This window comes from Ciconia boyciana, chromosome 27, assembly GCF_034638445.1.
Source record: "Ciconia boyciana chromosome 27, ASM3463844v1, whole genome shotgun sequence".
Taxonomy (NCBI): domain Eukaryota; kingdom Metazoa; phylum Chordata; class Aves; order Ciconiiformes; family Ciconiidae; genus Ciconia; species Ciconia boyciana.
Genome location: NC_132960.1, coordinates 511,991 through 525,631, shown reverse-complemented (window position 1 = coordinate 525,631; position 13,641 = coordinate 511,991). Strand labels below are relative to the sequence as shown.

Here is a 13,641-nt window from a genome sequence, read left to right as displayed (position 1 = left end):
CGGCTACTACCTGCAGCAGCTCTTCGGGCAGTACGGGGCCAACGGGACGCTGCCCTCCGAGGGGCTGGCGCGGCTGCTGGGCAGCCTGGGGCTGGGCCGGGTGCGGGTGGTGCAGATCCAGCACGAGGAGCTGGGCCACGGCCATGTCAGCCACCTCGACCTGCTGGAGGTGCAGGAGGAGAAGCACCGGCACCAGCACCCCGCCTGGGAGCACGGCGGGGCCGCGGCGCCCAGCGCCCCGCCGCCCCCCCGCCCCCCCAGGTACCCGCCCCCCCCCAGCCCGGCACCATGCGGGGCTCTCACCCGCACTCGCCTCCCCCAGCCCCCGGCCCTCCCAGACCAAAGGCGGGACGAAGCCGGCGCCCACCGAGCCCCCGGTGCCGGGGCCACCCCTGGGAGCCGCGGGGGGCCCCCCGCCCCCGGCGGGACGAGCCCGGCCTGAGCCTGCTGGGGAGGGTGCTGGGCTTGGAGCACTCCAGCGCCGACCACCCGCACGACGACGTGAGTGGCGCCGGGGGGGGGGTCGTGTCGTCCTGCTCCGCTGCCACGGCAGGACCCGGGAGCCCCGGCCCCCCCCCCCGCTCACCGCCGCCCCCCGCAGTGCCTCAACGTCACCCAGCTGCTGGGGAATTTTGGGCTGGACTCGGTGTCCCAGCTGACGCCGGAGCAGTTCACCCTCCTCTGCCCGGCCCTGCTCTACCAGATCGACAGCCGCGTCTGCATCCAGCACAGCGATGAGGTGACGCTGCCTCCCCCGGGGGGGGCCCTGTGGCCAGGTAACCCCAACCCGGGGCCCCTCCCTGGCCCCCGGTCGTCCGTCCCTGGGTCCCCTGTCCCTGCAGCCCTGTCCCCAGGTCCCCCCGTCAGCCGGTCCCCTCGTCTCACGTCGCTGCATCCCCACCCGCGGGAGCCCCAGCGTCCGGGCCCCCTGTCCCCTGTCTCTGTAGCCCCATCCCTGGCTCCCCCGTCGTCTGGTCCCATGGCCACTCTCCCTTGCACCCTGAGCCCCTGGTCCCCCATCGCTGGACCCTGTCCCTGCATCCTCGTCCCTGGCTCCTCCGACATCAGCTCCCTGGTTCCCTGTCCCTTCATCCCCACCCCTGGATGCCACCAGTGCCTGGTCCCCGTGTCCCCAGTCCCTGCCATCCCATCCCTGCGCTGACCGTTCCTGCACCCCCGAGTGCCCCCCTCCTGCTTCCGCCATCCCCAGGTTCCCATCACCCCACCTTCCTGGCCCCGGGGTCCCCATCCCTGCATCCCCAACGACACCCATCCCCATCCCTGGGTCCTGCACCCTCCTGCCCTGGCCGTGCCCGTCTCACCCGCCCTGCAGCGCTGGGCTGGGGGCTCCTGGCCGTCACCTTCGTCAGCCTGCCCTCCGCCCTGGCCGTCGTCCTCGTCCCGCTGCTGAGCCGCAGCTTCTTCCGCTCGCTGCTGGCCTTCCTGGTGGCGCTGGCCGTGGGGACGCTCTGCGGGGACGCCCTGCTCCACCTCTGGCCCCATGTAGGTACCCCCTCCCCGGCAGGCCGGCGGTGGCATGAGGCACCCGGGGGGGACCGGGGTGTCCGGGTCCCCTGAGCCGCTGGGTCACCCGTGTCCAGGCCCAGGGGAGGCACCAGGAGACTCCGGCGGAGCCAGGGACCGCGGTGCTGCAGGGGCTGGCGGTGCTGGGGGGCATCTACCTGCTCTTCCTGGTGGAGCTGCTCTTGGGGATGCTGCGGCGGAGCCGGGAGGCCACGGTGAGAGCCGCAGGTGCCGGGGAGGGCGCGGGGCTGCCACCAGCTCCAGCTTTGTACCCAACACCTTTGTCTTCCCCAGGGACGCTCCCCCAGAGAGACCCCCGACGTGGCCATGGGGGTCCTGGCACCATCGCGAGGAGGTAGGACCCCCCCTCGCACCCCACAGTGCCCGCGGCCCTCGGCCCCGGCACCCACCCTGCATCTGCCACCACAGGGGCTGAGCTGCGACACCTGACGACGCCAGAGCCAGAGCTGGAGCTCAAGCCCCACGGACACCCCCACGGACACCCCCACGGACACTCCCACGGACACTCCCACGGCCCCGCGCTGCCCCCCAGCCCCAGGGCCACTGACATTGCCTGGATGGTGGTGCTGGGGGACGGGATCCACAACCTGACGGACGGGCTGGCCATCGGTGAGGGGCATGGGGAGACGGAGGGACAAGGGGTGCACAGGGGGTGCACGGGGGGTGCATCGGGGCACAGGGTCCACGCAGGTCTGGGGTGAAGGACCCTCTTCCCGCAGGTGCCGCCTTCTCCCACAGCCTCTCCAGTGGCCTCAGCACGGCGCTGGCCGTGCTCTGCCACGAGCTGCCCCACGAGCTGGGTAGGTGCCCGTCCCCCCGCCCCAGCCGTGGCACCCCCCGCAGCCCCCCACCGCCCACCCTCCTCTTGCCGCAGGCGACCTGGCGGTGCTGCTGCGGGCGGGCACGGCCCCCCGCACCGTCCTGCTCCTCAACCTGCTCTCGGCCCTGCTCTCCTGCCTGGGGGCGGCGGCAGGGGCGGCCGTGGGGCAGAGCGCGTCCCACCTCACCCCCTGGATCCTCACCGCCACCGCCGGTATCTTCCTCTACGTGGCCCTGGCCGACATGGTAAGGGGGCGGCCGGGGGGCGGCCGCGGGGCTGGGTCTCGCACCAGCCCCACTGAGCCCCCCGCTCTGCCCCAGCTCCCCGAGGCGCTGCGGGGCACCGAGGGCCCCGGCGAGGGCACCTGGGGCCGCTTCCTTCTGCAGAACGCAGGGTTCCTGCTGGGCAGCGGCATCATGCTGGGCATCGCCCTCGCCGAGGGACACGTCCGCGCCTGGCTGCAGCCCTGAGCGGCCCCAGGGCTCGGCCCTGCTTGCCCCCGCCGCCGACTGGAGCGGGGAACCGCGGCCGGAGCCAGCGGCGGCCGAGCTGGAAGGATGGCAGGACGGCGGGAGGCCCAAACGTGCCCCCAGGACTGGACTTTCTCCCCTCCTCGTGAGACCCCCAGCGGCATCCGCCGTCCCCGGGAGTCTCGGTGGCTCAGCCCTGCGCGGCTCCCCCAGCCCCTCCGTCCCTGCACGGAGGGGACGGACGTGGGGTCCCCTCGCTGCCCGTGTCCTCTCCCGGGGGACCGGGACGCCCAGCGCTCCCCGGGCCGGGACGGCAGTGGGGTGCTCGCACGCCCGGCTCCAGGGACGAGGTCGAGCGCGTTTCCCCTTCCTGCTCCCCCTGGACCAGCCGCTGGCGAAGAAAGGACGACAGGACATAGAAGCAATAGCATTTTAATAAACATAATTGATTCAAAGCCACAATATGAATAACAGGACTTGGTCGCAGCTTACATTGTATAAAATAGATCAAGTCTGAATGCTTTTTTCTTTTTTTTTTTTGTCCTTTTATTTTTTTTATTTCTTTTTAGTTCCTTTCCCCCCCTCCCTCCCCGAAGGTGATGCAGGATTTCTGAAAATACATATATGGAACATCCGAGACAAAAGTAACCGCTCACTAGGCTCAGGCGGGGATAAGGAGGAGGCTGACAGGATAGCGTCTGCGCTGCGGGGACGGATGGCTTGTTGGGCTGATTTCCTTCTTCTCCTACGTATCGCCTCACATTCGCTCCCTAGAACCGCGAGGGGGTTGAACGGCTTTGTGTTTCCCTTGCATGACACGAAGGGATTTTGCTCGCTCCAATTTCCTCTACCCAGAGACAAGTGCTTCGCTGGTCGGGACTGATTTCGGGGCTCTCTGGGGTCCCTGCTCTCAGGAGAAGGGTGAGAAACCAGCAAGCTCAGGGGGACATGGCTCAGTTTGCCCACCAAGGCACCCGGCACCTCGAGGCCGCCGTGACGGCCCCGGGGAGATTTCACACTTTTTTTTTTTTTTTTTTTTTTTTTTCCTGTTTTTAAATTGCACATCAAAACTCTACCCTACTTGCGGTGGGTCTCCACGGGGCAGGCGTGCGGGGGTGAGGGGCCGGGAGCCCCCGCGCCCCCGGGAGCGGAGCCCCCCTCGCCCCGCCGCCCGCCCGGCCCCGCCAGGCCCATGCGCTTGTGCTTTGAACCAGTGGTTGAAGGAAGAAGCACCTACAGAGGGGAGGGAGATGCCTGAACCCCGATGCGGCGGCACCGGGATCTGCACCGCGGGCACCGCGGGACGGAGCGCAGACCCTGCCTCTGCCGGGTCTCGGACGGGGACGGCGCGGATGGCACTCGCTGCGGGGACGCTCGGGCACCGACCCCTCGAGCTGACGCACTCGCCTCTCCCTCCCTGCCCAAGTACAAAGGCATCCACGTTAAAAGTCCCCAGCAAGAACGACTGCCGACGGAGGCCCTGCCGCTGCCGAACAACAGCACGGCCGCACGCTGGTTTTTGCTCAGCGGGTTCCACATTTCAGTGCACTGGAGGGGAATGAAGCCGGGGAGTTAAAGTAAAAATACCTTCAGAGGAGGCGAAGCAGCTGCCGCAGACGCGTGGGCAGGCGCGCAGGGGACTCGCTCGGGGCCGCTCTCCCCCTCGACCCACCCCTTGCTGGCAGAGGGACGCTTGCCCGCTGCAGGCAGACCCGGGCAGAGCCCGGCCGTTCCTGCCCTCGCTCAGCTGCCCTCGCTATGCGCGCCGCCGTCTTGGTCCGGCGCTGAGGCTGCGGGTCCGAGAGGCGCGAAAGCCTTTCCCCAGGTCCGTGCCCCAGCCCGGTTATTGCCAGAGGTAGGTGTGAACAGTGCAGAGAAGACGCAAATTAAAGCAGCTCTTCGTTATCTAACCACCCCGCAAACACGCCTAAAGAGACTCTCCCGTCCCGTGCTGGCTCTTCCCGTGGCACGGAAAGCTCCTGCCCGGGCGCAGCCGGCCCAGCCCAGCGTGGGGCAAACGGGGGGATCGGGGGACCCTGTGCCGGGGCTGGTTCTGCACGGGGGCACCCACGAAGCATGGGGGCTAAGGGGGCCCAGAGAGCAGACAGAGCTGGGAGAGGAAGCGGCTTGGGCCCTCTCCCCAGGGAACGCCACTCTCCGCTCCCTGCAAAGGTCTGAAACGGCCAAAAAACCAGCGCCAGGGACTGGGGTGTCCAAGTCCCCGGGGCTGTCCAAGGCTCCGGGGTCCGGCCAGCCCCAGGGCAGCCGAGGGGACGGTCACGCCGCAGGCGGGCCAATGTCCCTGCAGCTGCCCCGGCCCTGGCCCCGGCCCCGGCCCCGTGGGGAGCGAGGGTGGGCTTCAGTCCCCACAAGGGGAGCCGGGTGCTGACCCGCGTTTGGCACAGCCGCAGCTGGACCGGGAGACGCCCGAGCCCCCTCCCCATCCCACCGACGTCCCCTGCGCCGAACACCCGCGAGGGGACGAGCGACGGGCAGAGGAGCCACCGCCGCCTCCCCGGGCAGCGCTGGTGTGGCAGGAGAGCACCGAAACACGGTCGAGAGATGTTAACAGACGTCAAACCTGGACCGAGCGGCAGGACGGTCCGAAAGGCTGCAGGTCGCCCAGCACGAGACCCAGCTGCAGCGGGGGCCAAGCCCTTCGTTACCAACCTGTGCTTCCCTGACACAGGATAGGTGAGAGATTAAGCAAATCTCCATAAACTCCCTTCCACGTGTATCGAGGAGGGAAAGGGAAGGGAAGAACCTACCAAAGGACTTTAAAAGGACTTTGAACGGGGTCTTAGAGGACTCAGAAATCTTTAAAGCTAAGAGAGCGCCTGCTGAGACGGAGCACGTGCGTGCCCACAGACATATGGACCCGCACGCCTAACATCCAGGCTGCCGACCCCGGAGAGGGCGAGGAACGCCGGGCACTGGGAGCCAGGAGGTCTCTGACCGGCAGCGCCGCATCCTCCCCGCAAACAGACACCATTTCTTAACGCCCAGCCCTGCCCAAACGCCAGCTCACGGCTCGCTGCTCCGAGCTCACACTAAACCCCAGCCCGTGACGGAATCCAGCCTGACACCTCCGTGTTTAACGAGATTTCCCAGGCACCAACAGGTTTGGAAAGAGCAGGGAAGCATCGGGAAGCCCAGCCGTACCCTCTGCCGCGCTGGGATGGAGTTGGAGATCCACAGGGAGAGGCTCTTGCCACCGGGGACGGGAGCCTCGGCAGGCTTGAGCAGAGGGAACGCAGGCTGACGGGGAAAAACTGAGGGCTCAAAAAGAAATTCAGATCTGTTGGAGGAGGAGGAGGAACTGGCACGTAATGATTTCAGTGCAATTTTCAAGCCCGTGCTGCAAAACACGACGGCTGTAGCAGGTCGCTTCGGGACGCGTGTGCCCACCAGCTGCGGAGAAGCACGGCCGCCGCGGGCCACCGGCTGGAGGGACAGGCAAGGATGCGACCCCGGGCAAGGACCTGCCTGCGGGAGGGCTGAAATTCAGGCTCAATCCTCTGGCCAAACCCGCTGGGCCGCAGGTTTTGCTCTCCGCCTTCCTCTGCCCACCCCAGCTCGCCCCCGCAGCTGGAGCCAGACGCTGGTAAGGGGTAAGGGGCGCGTGACAGGGACGCGAGAGCTTTTTGGGGCACAGAAGGACAAGGACCGGCTCCGAGCACCGTTCCCCTCACAGCCGCAGCCAGCCCCTGCACAGCAACCCCCGCCGGCCCCCAGCCCCCCTCCGGCGCGCGGGGGGGACGTCGAAAAAAGCAGCCGTTTTGGTTAGTACCTTCAAGTAGGAAAAGTGTTCTCAAGTCCAGCGCTCAGGACAGGCTCTGGGTTACGTCTTAATGCCCTCCGAGTTCCTGCACCGCAGCACCTGGCGCATCGGGACCCTCTCGCCCATGACCGGCCTCCGTCATCTTTGATTTTCCTTTTGGTCAAATCCCCCGGGTCTCTCGCAGGCAAGAGCCGGGCAGCGTGCCCCCTCCACGCCCCCCCCCCCTAAACTGGCCACGTTTCACATAGTGCAAAATTCAGGAACGGAACAACGCTGCTGGCATCGAGCACCCGAACGCCGGGAGCCCTCACCCCCCCTGCAGCGGGGCTGGGACCCCTCGCACCTCTGGCCCTGCTCCCCGGCCTCTCCTCCCAGCGAGGGCAGCCACCGCGCTTTGTCTGACTTGGACTAACTCGACCGGCCACTCCAGCCACGTCCTTTGCCGGAGCAGAGCTCGGAAGGGCTCACTCCCGGGGCGAGGAAGCTGGCGGCAGGTCTGCGGACAGACGGGCAGCGCTGGCCGGGGCGAGCAGAGCAGCACGGCGGGGACCCGCAGCACCCCGGGGCTCCGAGGACCGACGACGACCCCTGGAAACTAAGTGCAGAGCACCAAAGAAACGGCAGTTTTGGTCAAGCCGTGAGGAATTCACTCCCTACGGCCTCAGGAAAAAAAGAAAAAGAAAGGACAGGAGGAAGGACCAGGCGCGTGAGGCAGCAGCCGCCCACCCTCCGCAGCTAAAGGAGAAACCCCGGCGGGACCGAGAGCTTCGGGATGCGCAGCACGAGACACCCGGCACCCTGGATCTCCGAAACATCACACCCACGGTCACGCACCGTGGCTCAGCTAGAGGTTTCCATGCATTTACTTTATTATTTTCAAGTTGACGAACAATATCAATACGACTGGGTCGAGTAAGGCTATTTTCCTCTATTTTTTCCCTCCTTCTCCCCTGCACGGGAAGCTCAGACAACGCCCAGACACACGGACCCGCACACGAACCGCTTGCACGCACACGCACGCCAGAACACCGAGACACAGAGGAAGAGTCATTTATACCTGACTGGTGATGAGGTCTGTCCTATCTTATTCAAAGAAATGTTTATGTGCATAATATACAGAGGTGCAGCATTTACACATAGGATATTGTAAAGACACAGAGCTTGCTACAGATGCCTTCGAGTCCTTAGAGACGCATCCCCCTTCCCCACCCTACCCCTCGGGGGCTCTGACTCCGTCCCGTTCCAGCCTCGCGCCGCGACTCCGAGGACTTTAGTTTAACTAAAGAGCCGCGATGCAGAGAGCCACCGCTCCCCCTCCGCGAGCTCCCGGCAGGTCCCTCGCCTCGTGCATACGTTACCCTCCACCTCCCCGCTCCGAAGCTCCCGCCGACGCTTCGGCCGAGTCTCGGCTTTGTTGGGTTTTTTCTCCTTTCAAACGCACCCAGCACTGCTGAGCCCCAGAAAAATTCAGCCAGGAGAAGAGGTTTGAACAGCTCCTCGCGTCCTTGGAGAAAAACAAAGAAACAAAGAAAAGGAGGGAAAAAAAGGAAAGAAAAAGAAAAAAAAAACAAACCCCAAACCAAAGAATCCGCGTGTCCGTGCCAGTATCTCGAATGGAAGGGGTTGGTTTTTCCTTTGGTTTCTTACTGAAGGCAAAGGTGAGCGTGGGCTGACAGTCCGCACGGGTCCGACCCCGACATTCACGACTGGGGGGACCCCAAGGTCCCCCCATCTGTGGTCCCTGTGGCAGGCAGGGGGACGGGGGGACCCTCGGGGTGGAGCTGGGAGGGAGCGGGGGCACCTCCCCGGGCCCGTCCCCCGCCCCACCAAACAACAGAATAAAATCAAAGAAAAAGATTGTTTCTTGGGTCTTTGCAATTTGTTCTTTGTTTTGGTTTTTCACTTGTTTCTCACTAACACCTCACCCCGCAGCCGGGGGACCCCGGCCGGGCCGCGGTATCTACAGAACCACCACCACACTCAGCGTGTTCGAAACGAACAAACAGAAAAAAAAAACTTGTTCCATTTTTTGGGACTTTTTGCTTTGTTTTTAGTGCTACTTTTATATCTGCCGGATTCCAGCCCCGCGACGTGGTCAGCGGGGCCGGGGACTACTCATCTGCATCTCGCTTTTGGTCGAGGGAGCTCCTCGCTCCGTCCGGGGCAGGGCTGGGGCGGAGGGGAGAGGGGACGGGGCGGGGGTGGTGGAGGGGGGGAAATTTTCCTAAAGAAAAAAAAAAAAAAAAGTTTCAAATTGCCTGCAGCTCGGGAACAGCAACAACAAAGAAACACCAACCAGATTCTCATCGTCGTTAGGTTATTTTTGAATTTCATTGAAGTGCCCGTCGAGAATAAAGCCAATCCCAGCCTCCCTGGGCTGCCCTCTGCAAGGACGTTACATTCAGTGTTTGTCAGCAGTTTATATGGCTCAGCGGGGCCGCAGGGCTGGCAGCCCCTTTCTCTAGCAATGGCAGTGCAAATACACCTTTTGAGTTGAAATGTATTTGTGCTGTTTTTTTTTTTTCCTCTCAAAACACAACTTCCCTTTGTTCATTCATTCCCTAGAAACAAACTTTTTTTTTAAAAATTAAAAATGAAAAAATAAAACCAAAGACACTCTCTTATCCCTTCCGCTCTTGCTGCTCTCTATCCCGTGGGATGCTAAAGGGAATCCAGACTCATGCTTTAACAAAAGTGCTTATTACTTGAAGCAAGTGCTTTGGACCAAGGGGCGGAGAGAAACTTCCTTTTTTCGGGGGTCAGGGCAGCGGAGGGGAGGGGTGATCCGGTGCCTGCGTATTCAAAACCGAGAGATTTAAGTAGCATCGAGGGGGGGAGCCGAAAAAGTCGCTGCTTGGTGAGAGCTACACCAAACGGATGCCGGGCGCCGGACAGAACGCTAAGCGGGAATGGTCCAACTTTGGCATAAAGGTCCACGGGAAGGAAGATTTGGGGGAGCCCCTGTCCGCCGCCCCACGAGGGGCTGGAGAGGGAGCAGGCAGGGCAGCGGAAGTTTCCCTCCATCCCTCTTTACAATGCACTAGGGAAACCATCACAAATCTCGTTTAGCAAAATAATGCATTATTACCAAACACTTTGATTATTACTTAAATTGTCAAGCTGTGCTGTCAAATGTATACAATACAGCGTTAAAGGAGAACAAGACTGGTACCCGCAAGGAAACTGGCCGCACGTCCCTCTTCCCACCCCACCCCGTGTTTCCTCCCATGTGCTCCCAGACCATGGATGCGCTGCTGAAACCTCATTTCCCTCCATCATTATTATTATTATTATTATTTTTAATAAGACACAAGGGGAGGGGAGAAAAAGATCCTCGCTAAGAGCAAAGAACACACATATATAAAGCATGGTGCTGCAGAGAAGAAATGGAGAAGCCCTTACAGAGATCACATTGATTGTCTCATCATAGTTTTAGTCATCATGTTGAGTGGAAGGTAACACGTCGTAGCACAGAAACAAGGCCAAAAGAGAGACCAGTTTTCTTCTCTAAACAAAGAAACTGAAAACCACGATAATACTCCAAAAAGTAAGGGGGGGTGAAGGAAAAGCAGCATTCTCCGTGTGCTCTAAGGAACGCCCTCACCCTGGCTACAGGAAAAAGCCACGTTCAAGTGAAACGGTGCTGGAGTCCCGTCCCCCGTCAGCGACGCTAAAGCCACACGGCATCGAGGACCGGGGCACGAGAGGCACGGCCGCGTCCCTCCCGCGGCGGGCACGGGACGGCCCGGCTCTGCTGGTGCCTCCGAGCTTTCCCCAGCTGACTCCGGGAGAGCTGAAGCATCGCTCCAGAGGACGGAGCCATCACGGCCCCAGGGTCTGCCCCGCTCTGAACCCATCCCCGTCCCGGGGAATCGCTGCCCGCGCCGGGGACTGGAGCCAAGGCTAGGGGTGGCTCGGCCCCTCCGTGTGCCTGAAAAAGTACTTTAGCCCTTGAAGACGACAGCTCAGGACTTTGGACCCATTTTCCTGCCCCGCGGGGAGGGCGAGGGCCAGCAGCGAGAAGAAGAGATAAAGTGATGCCTAAATTCCTCCCAGAAAGGGAAAGAGCTGCAAGAGGCAAGTGCGGACTCGACAGCAATGTAAACAAGTCTCTTTTTCCAGTTCTCCTCTGTAGAATACTGAAAAGGATCTTCAAAAAGGATCTTTTTATTCAAGTTTTGTGAGTTTATTCTGGTTCCGAACTGAGGTATTCGGTGCAGAAAGGTTAACACTTTCTTTCAAGCTAGAGGGTTGAGGGGGAGCGGGGAGGAGGAGACGCGATCGGCCGGGGACACGATCCTACGCCGGCACCAAAGGAGGGGACCCGCCGGCCCAGCGAGCTGCTGCCACCGCCTTGCCGAGAGCGGGGCGGAGGGGGCTCGCGGTCCGAAAAGGGAAGATCCCTCCGGAGCAGCCAGAGGAGCCCTCCCTGTCAGAAGTGCCCGGCCCCCACCACCAAGGGACCGGAGCCCTCCGGGGACCAGGCTGACCACCTCTCCTGCTCCGAGATACCACCGAGGGCAAATTTCTCGAGTGCTTTGCTGAACAAAGTGCGGGTTGGTAACGGGACGGGGAGACCGAGCTCTGACGGCGAGCTGGTGCCGAGCAAAAGCAACGGGAGGTCCCCGACCCCGGTTCCCTCCGGGAGAAACTCCTACGTGAAACATGAAGAAAATGTGCTTATCACCCAAAGGCCAAGACTGAAACTTCATATTTGGTTCTAAGAGTTTGGCTTTGGTAAAAGAAAGAAACAGTGCGAGGGGACCCTCCCCGCGGGCTGCCAGCAGCACCCTCGCCCGCCGGGAGCCTCCCCCGGGAACGGCCGGCTCCAACGCCTGCTCCGCGTCACAACCTAAACCCGACAAACGCCACCCTAACAGGAGCCACCTTCATTTAGAAACTATTTAAAAAAAAAAAAGGAAGAAAAAAGACGTAATACCTTATTTTGGTTACAGAAATGCTTTTTCTCTCTGAAACGCTGGGCAGAAGAGCCGCAGCGCAAGGCTCACGCGGTCCCATCGCAGTCTTGCCGGCAAAGAGGAGGCGAGCAGCCACCGAGGACTCGGTGGGAGAGAGGGATCCTTTCTCCCCGCTCCCTTCCCGGAGGGATCACACTGGGACCCCCCCGGGGTGGCCACGGGCGGGAGCCTCGGCCCCAGCCCCACGCTCCCCGCTGTCGGCAAGGCTGCGGAGGGAAAGGAGGTCGGGGGAGACGATGGTTCCCGAAATGCTTGTTGCCCTGTCAGCCCGTTCTCGTTCTCTGCATCCCAGTCTTTGGCTTTGAACAGACTCGTGATATGGAGAAAGAGTATTGTTTTTTGCACATGATACGGTTACAGTAATTCAGAAGGGAAAAAAAAAACCCCACAACGGAAAAAAAACAGTGCAACATTCTCGAATGATTCAAACCTGCATTATAAATATGATTTCTAAAATTAAAAACAGAAAACCCAAAACAAAAAACAATGATCCCACATACACGCACGCTAATAAACCTGCCAAGATGCTGCATTAGAAAAATAAACACAGACTTACTTAGGGTTGTGAATAAGGACTTTGAAGTGCATTTTTTTTCCTTATTAAAAGGCTAAAACTTTCAGAATTTTTTTTATGGTTTTTGTTGTTTTTTTAAAGGTAAATGCTCGTTTCTTTATAAATAACTTTTTTCTTTTTTTTTTTAAAAAAAAAAGCAACACTGACTCTTGCATGGAAACGGCCACGCAAAACAGAGAACGAAAATTCAAGAAAGAATCGTTTCTTAGGATCCGACACTTTGCCAAGAAAAAAAAAACAACCAACCAACAGAATCCCTAAAGTGCCTGGTGTGGGGAGGGAGGCTCCAGCAGCGCATCCGCAGCCAGCCCACCGCGGGGTTGGGCAGCAGCACCCGTTTTTGCATATAAATGACAGCTGCCAAAAGGATATTTTAGTGTCGCAGGTACAGTAGATCTTGGTTCAAGTGTTTGTATTGGAATCGAAGGATGAGCGTGAGAGAAAAAGTGATTGCGAGAGAGGAGCAGTTACAGTGGCACTTGGCCAGGAGCTAACACCCACCCCAGCGCTTGCGAGACCAGCCCATTCCCAAGGACTCCCACCCCCCATCCCACCAAGAGTTCAGGCTTCCCCGTCCCGGCCGGCGGGAGCGAGGGCTCGGGGCAGCCCCGGGGCCGTCCCGGAGGCGAGGCAGGGCGGGAGGCTGGCACGGGGCGCTGGGAAACACCGAACTGATTTCAACCCACCCCAAAAGCTGGGGGACAAACCCCCTTCCCATCTGCGGGCCAGCGGATGGTGGCACCTGCCTCGTCCCGGCTGGGGGAAGCCCTGAGCCCGCAGCATCCATCGCCTGCCCTGCCGTCAGAGGGGTGCGAGCACGCGCTGACGGGGAGAGGATTGAGAAGGGGCAGGGGACGGGAACGGCACTGCCAGCTGCTCGTTAAACCAATTAACAGCTTTGGCACCGCGCTGGCAACCCAGCGAGAAGAGGAAGCTCTGAACTCCTGGCCTATCCGGCCACACTAGAAGGCCTGCCCAGTCTTGTTCTCCTTTAAAGTGCCCTATATTTATAGAATTTCTAAATAAATATAATAAGATATTAGGTCACCCATAGTTTAAGCTACTCCGAGTAACAGCCGTCCAAGCCGATGGCATTGTGCCGGTCCTTGCTGTAGGGGCAGGTGCTGCCATTGGGCAGGGCCCCGCAGGCGGCGGTTTTGGCTGCAATGCCGCAGTTCTTGAGGAGGTTGAAGCTGAAAGAGCTGATGGCGTCTTTAGGTGGGAAAGGCTTCATGGTGGAGAGGATAAGTGCCAGGCAGTCGGCAACGTCCTTGTTGGGGGCGCATGCCAAGGCTGGGGTATGACCTAGAACAAAGCCGGAGGTGAAGAACCGCCCCGGACGGGCGCCTTCCCCGGGGAACGCTTTGATGGGGGCAGTTTTTTCACCGGCGCATTGAGGGGCCAGGACATCTATTTGTCTTTATCTCAAAAGACCCTGCTTCTGGGCACCGGCAATCCCTGCAATTGCAGCA

General features: G+C 61.0%; 2 protein-coding genes across 3 annotated transcripts in view; one reads left to right on the top strand and one right to left on the bottom strand.

Annotated features, from left to right (window-relative positions):
- The first annotated feature begins 143 nt into the window (after positions 1-143).
- Positions 144-3,356, top strand: SLC39A5 (solute carrier family 39 member 5). Of its 2 annotated transcripts, XM_072847570.1 has the most exons (10): positions 144-261; positions 323-501; positions 602-776; positions 1,334-1,503; positions 1,602-1,739; positions 1,819-1,879; positions 1,954-2,154; positions 2,265-2,345; positions 2,420-2,610; positions 2,686-3,356. In XM_072847570.1, the coding sequence occupies exons 1-10, from the start codon at positions 144-146 to the stop codon at positions 2,833-2,835; spliced, it is 1,464 nt and encodes a 487-aa protein (XP_072703671.1). In that variant the 3' UTR covers positions 2,836-3,356. The 2 variants fall into 2 exon arrangements, with proteins under 2 accessions (XP_072703671.1, XP_072703672.1); XM_072847571.1 differs by lacking the exon at positions 1,334-1,503 and having other exon boundaries at positions 602-739.
- ANKRD52 (ankyrin repeat domain 52) overlaps positions 3,252-13,641 on the bottom strand; it is a 29,889-nt gene continuing 19,499 nt past the window's right edge. Inside the window, exon 28 of the mRNA XM_072847546.1 lies at positions 3,252-13,474. Within this exon, the coding sequence (XP_072703647.1) occupies positions 13,230-13,474 (245 nt within the window). The 3' untranslated portion in view covers positions 3,252-13,229. The remainder of the gene's footprint in view (positions 13,475-13,641) is intronic.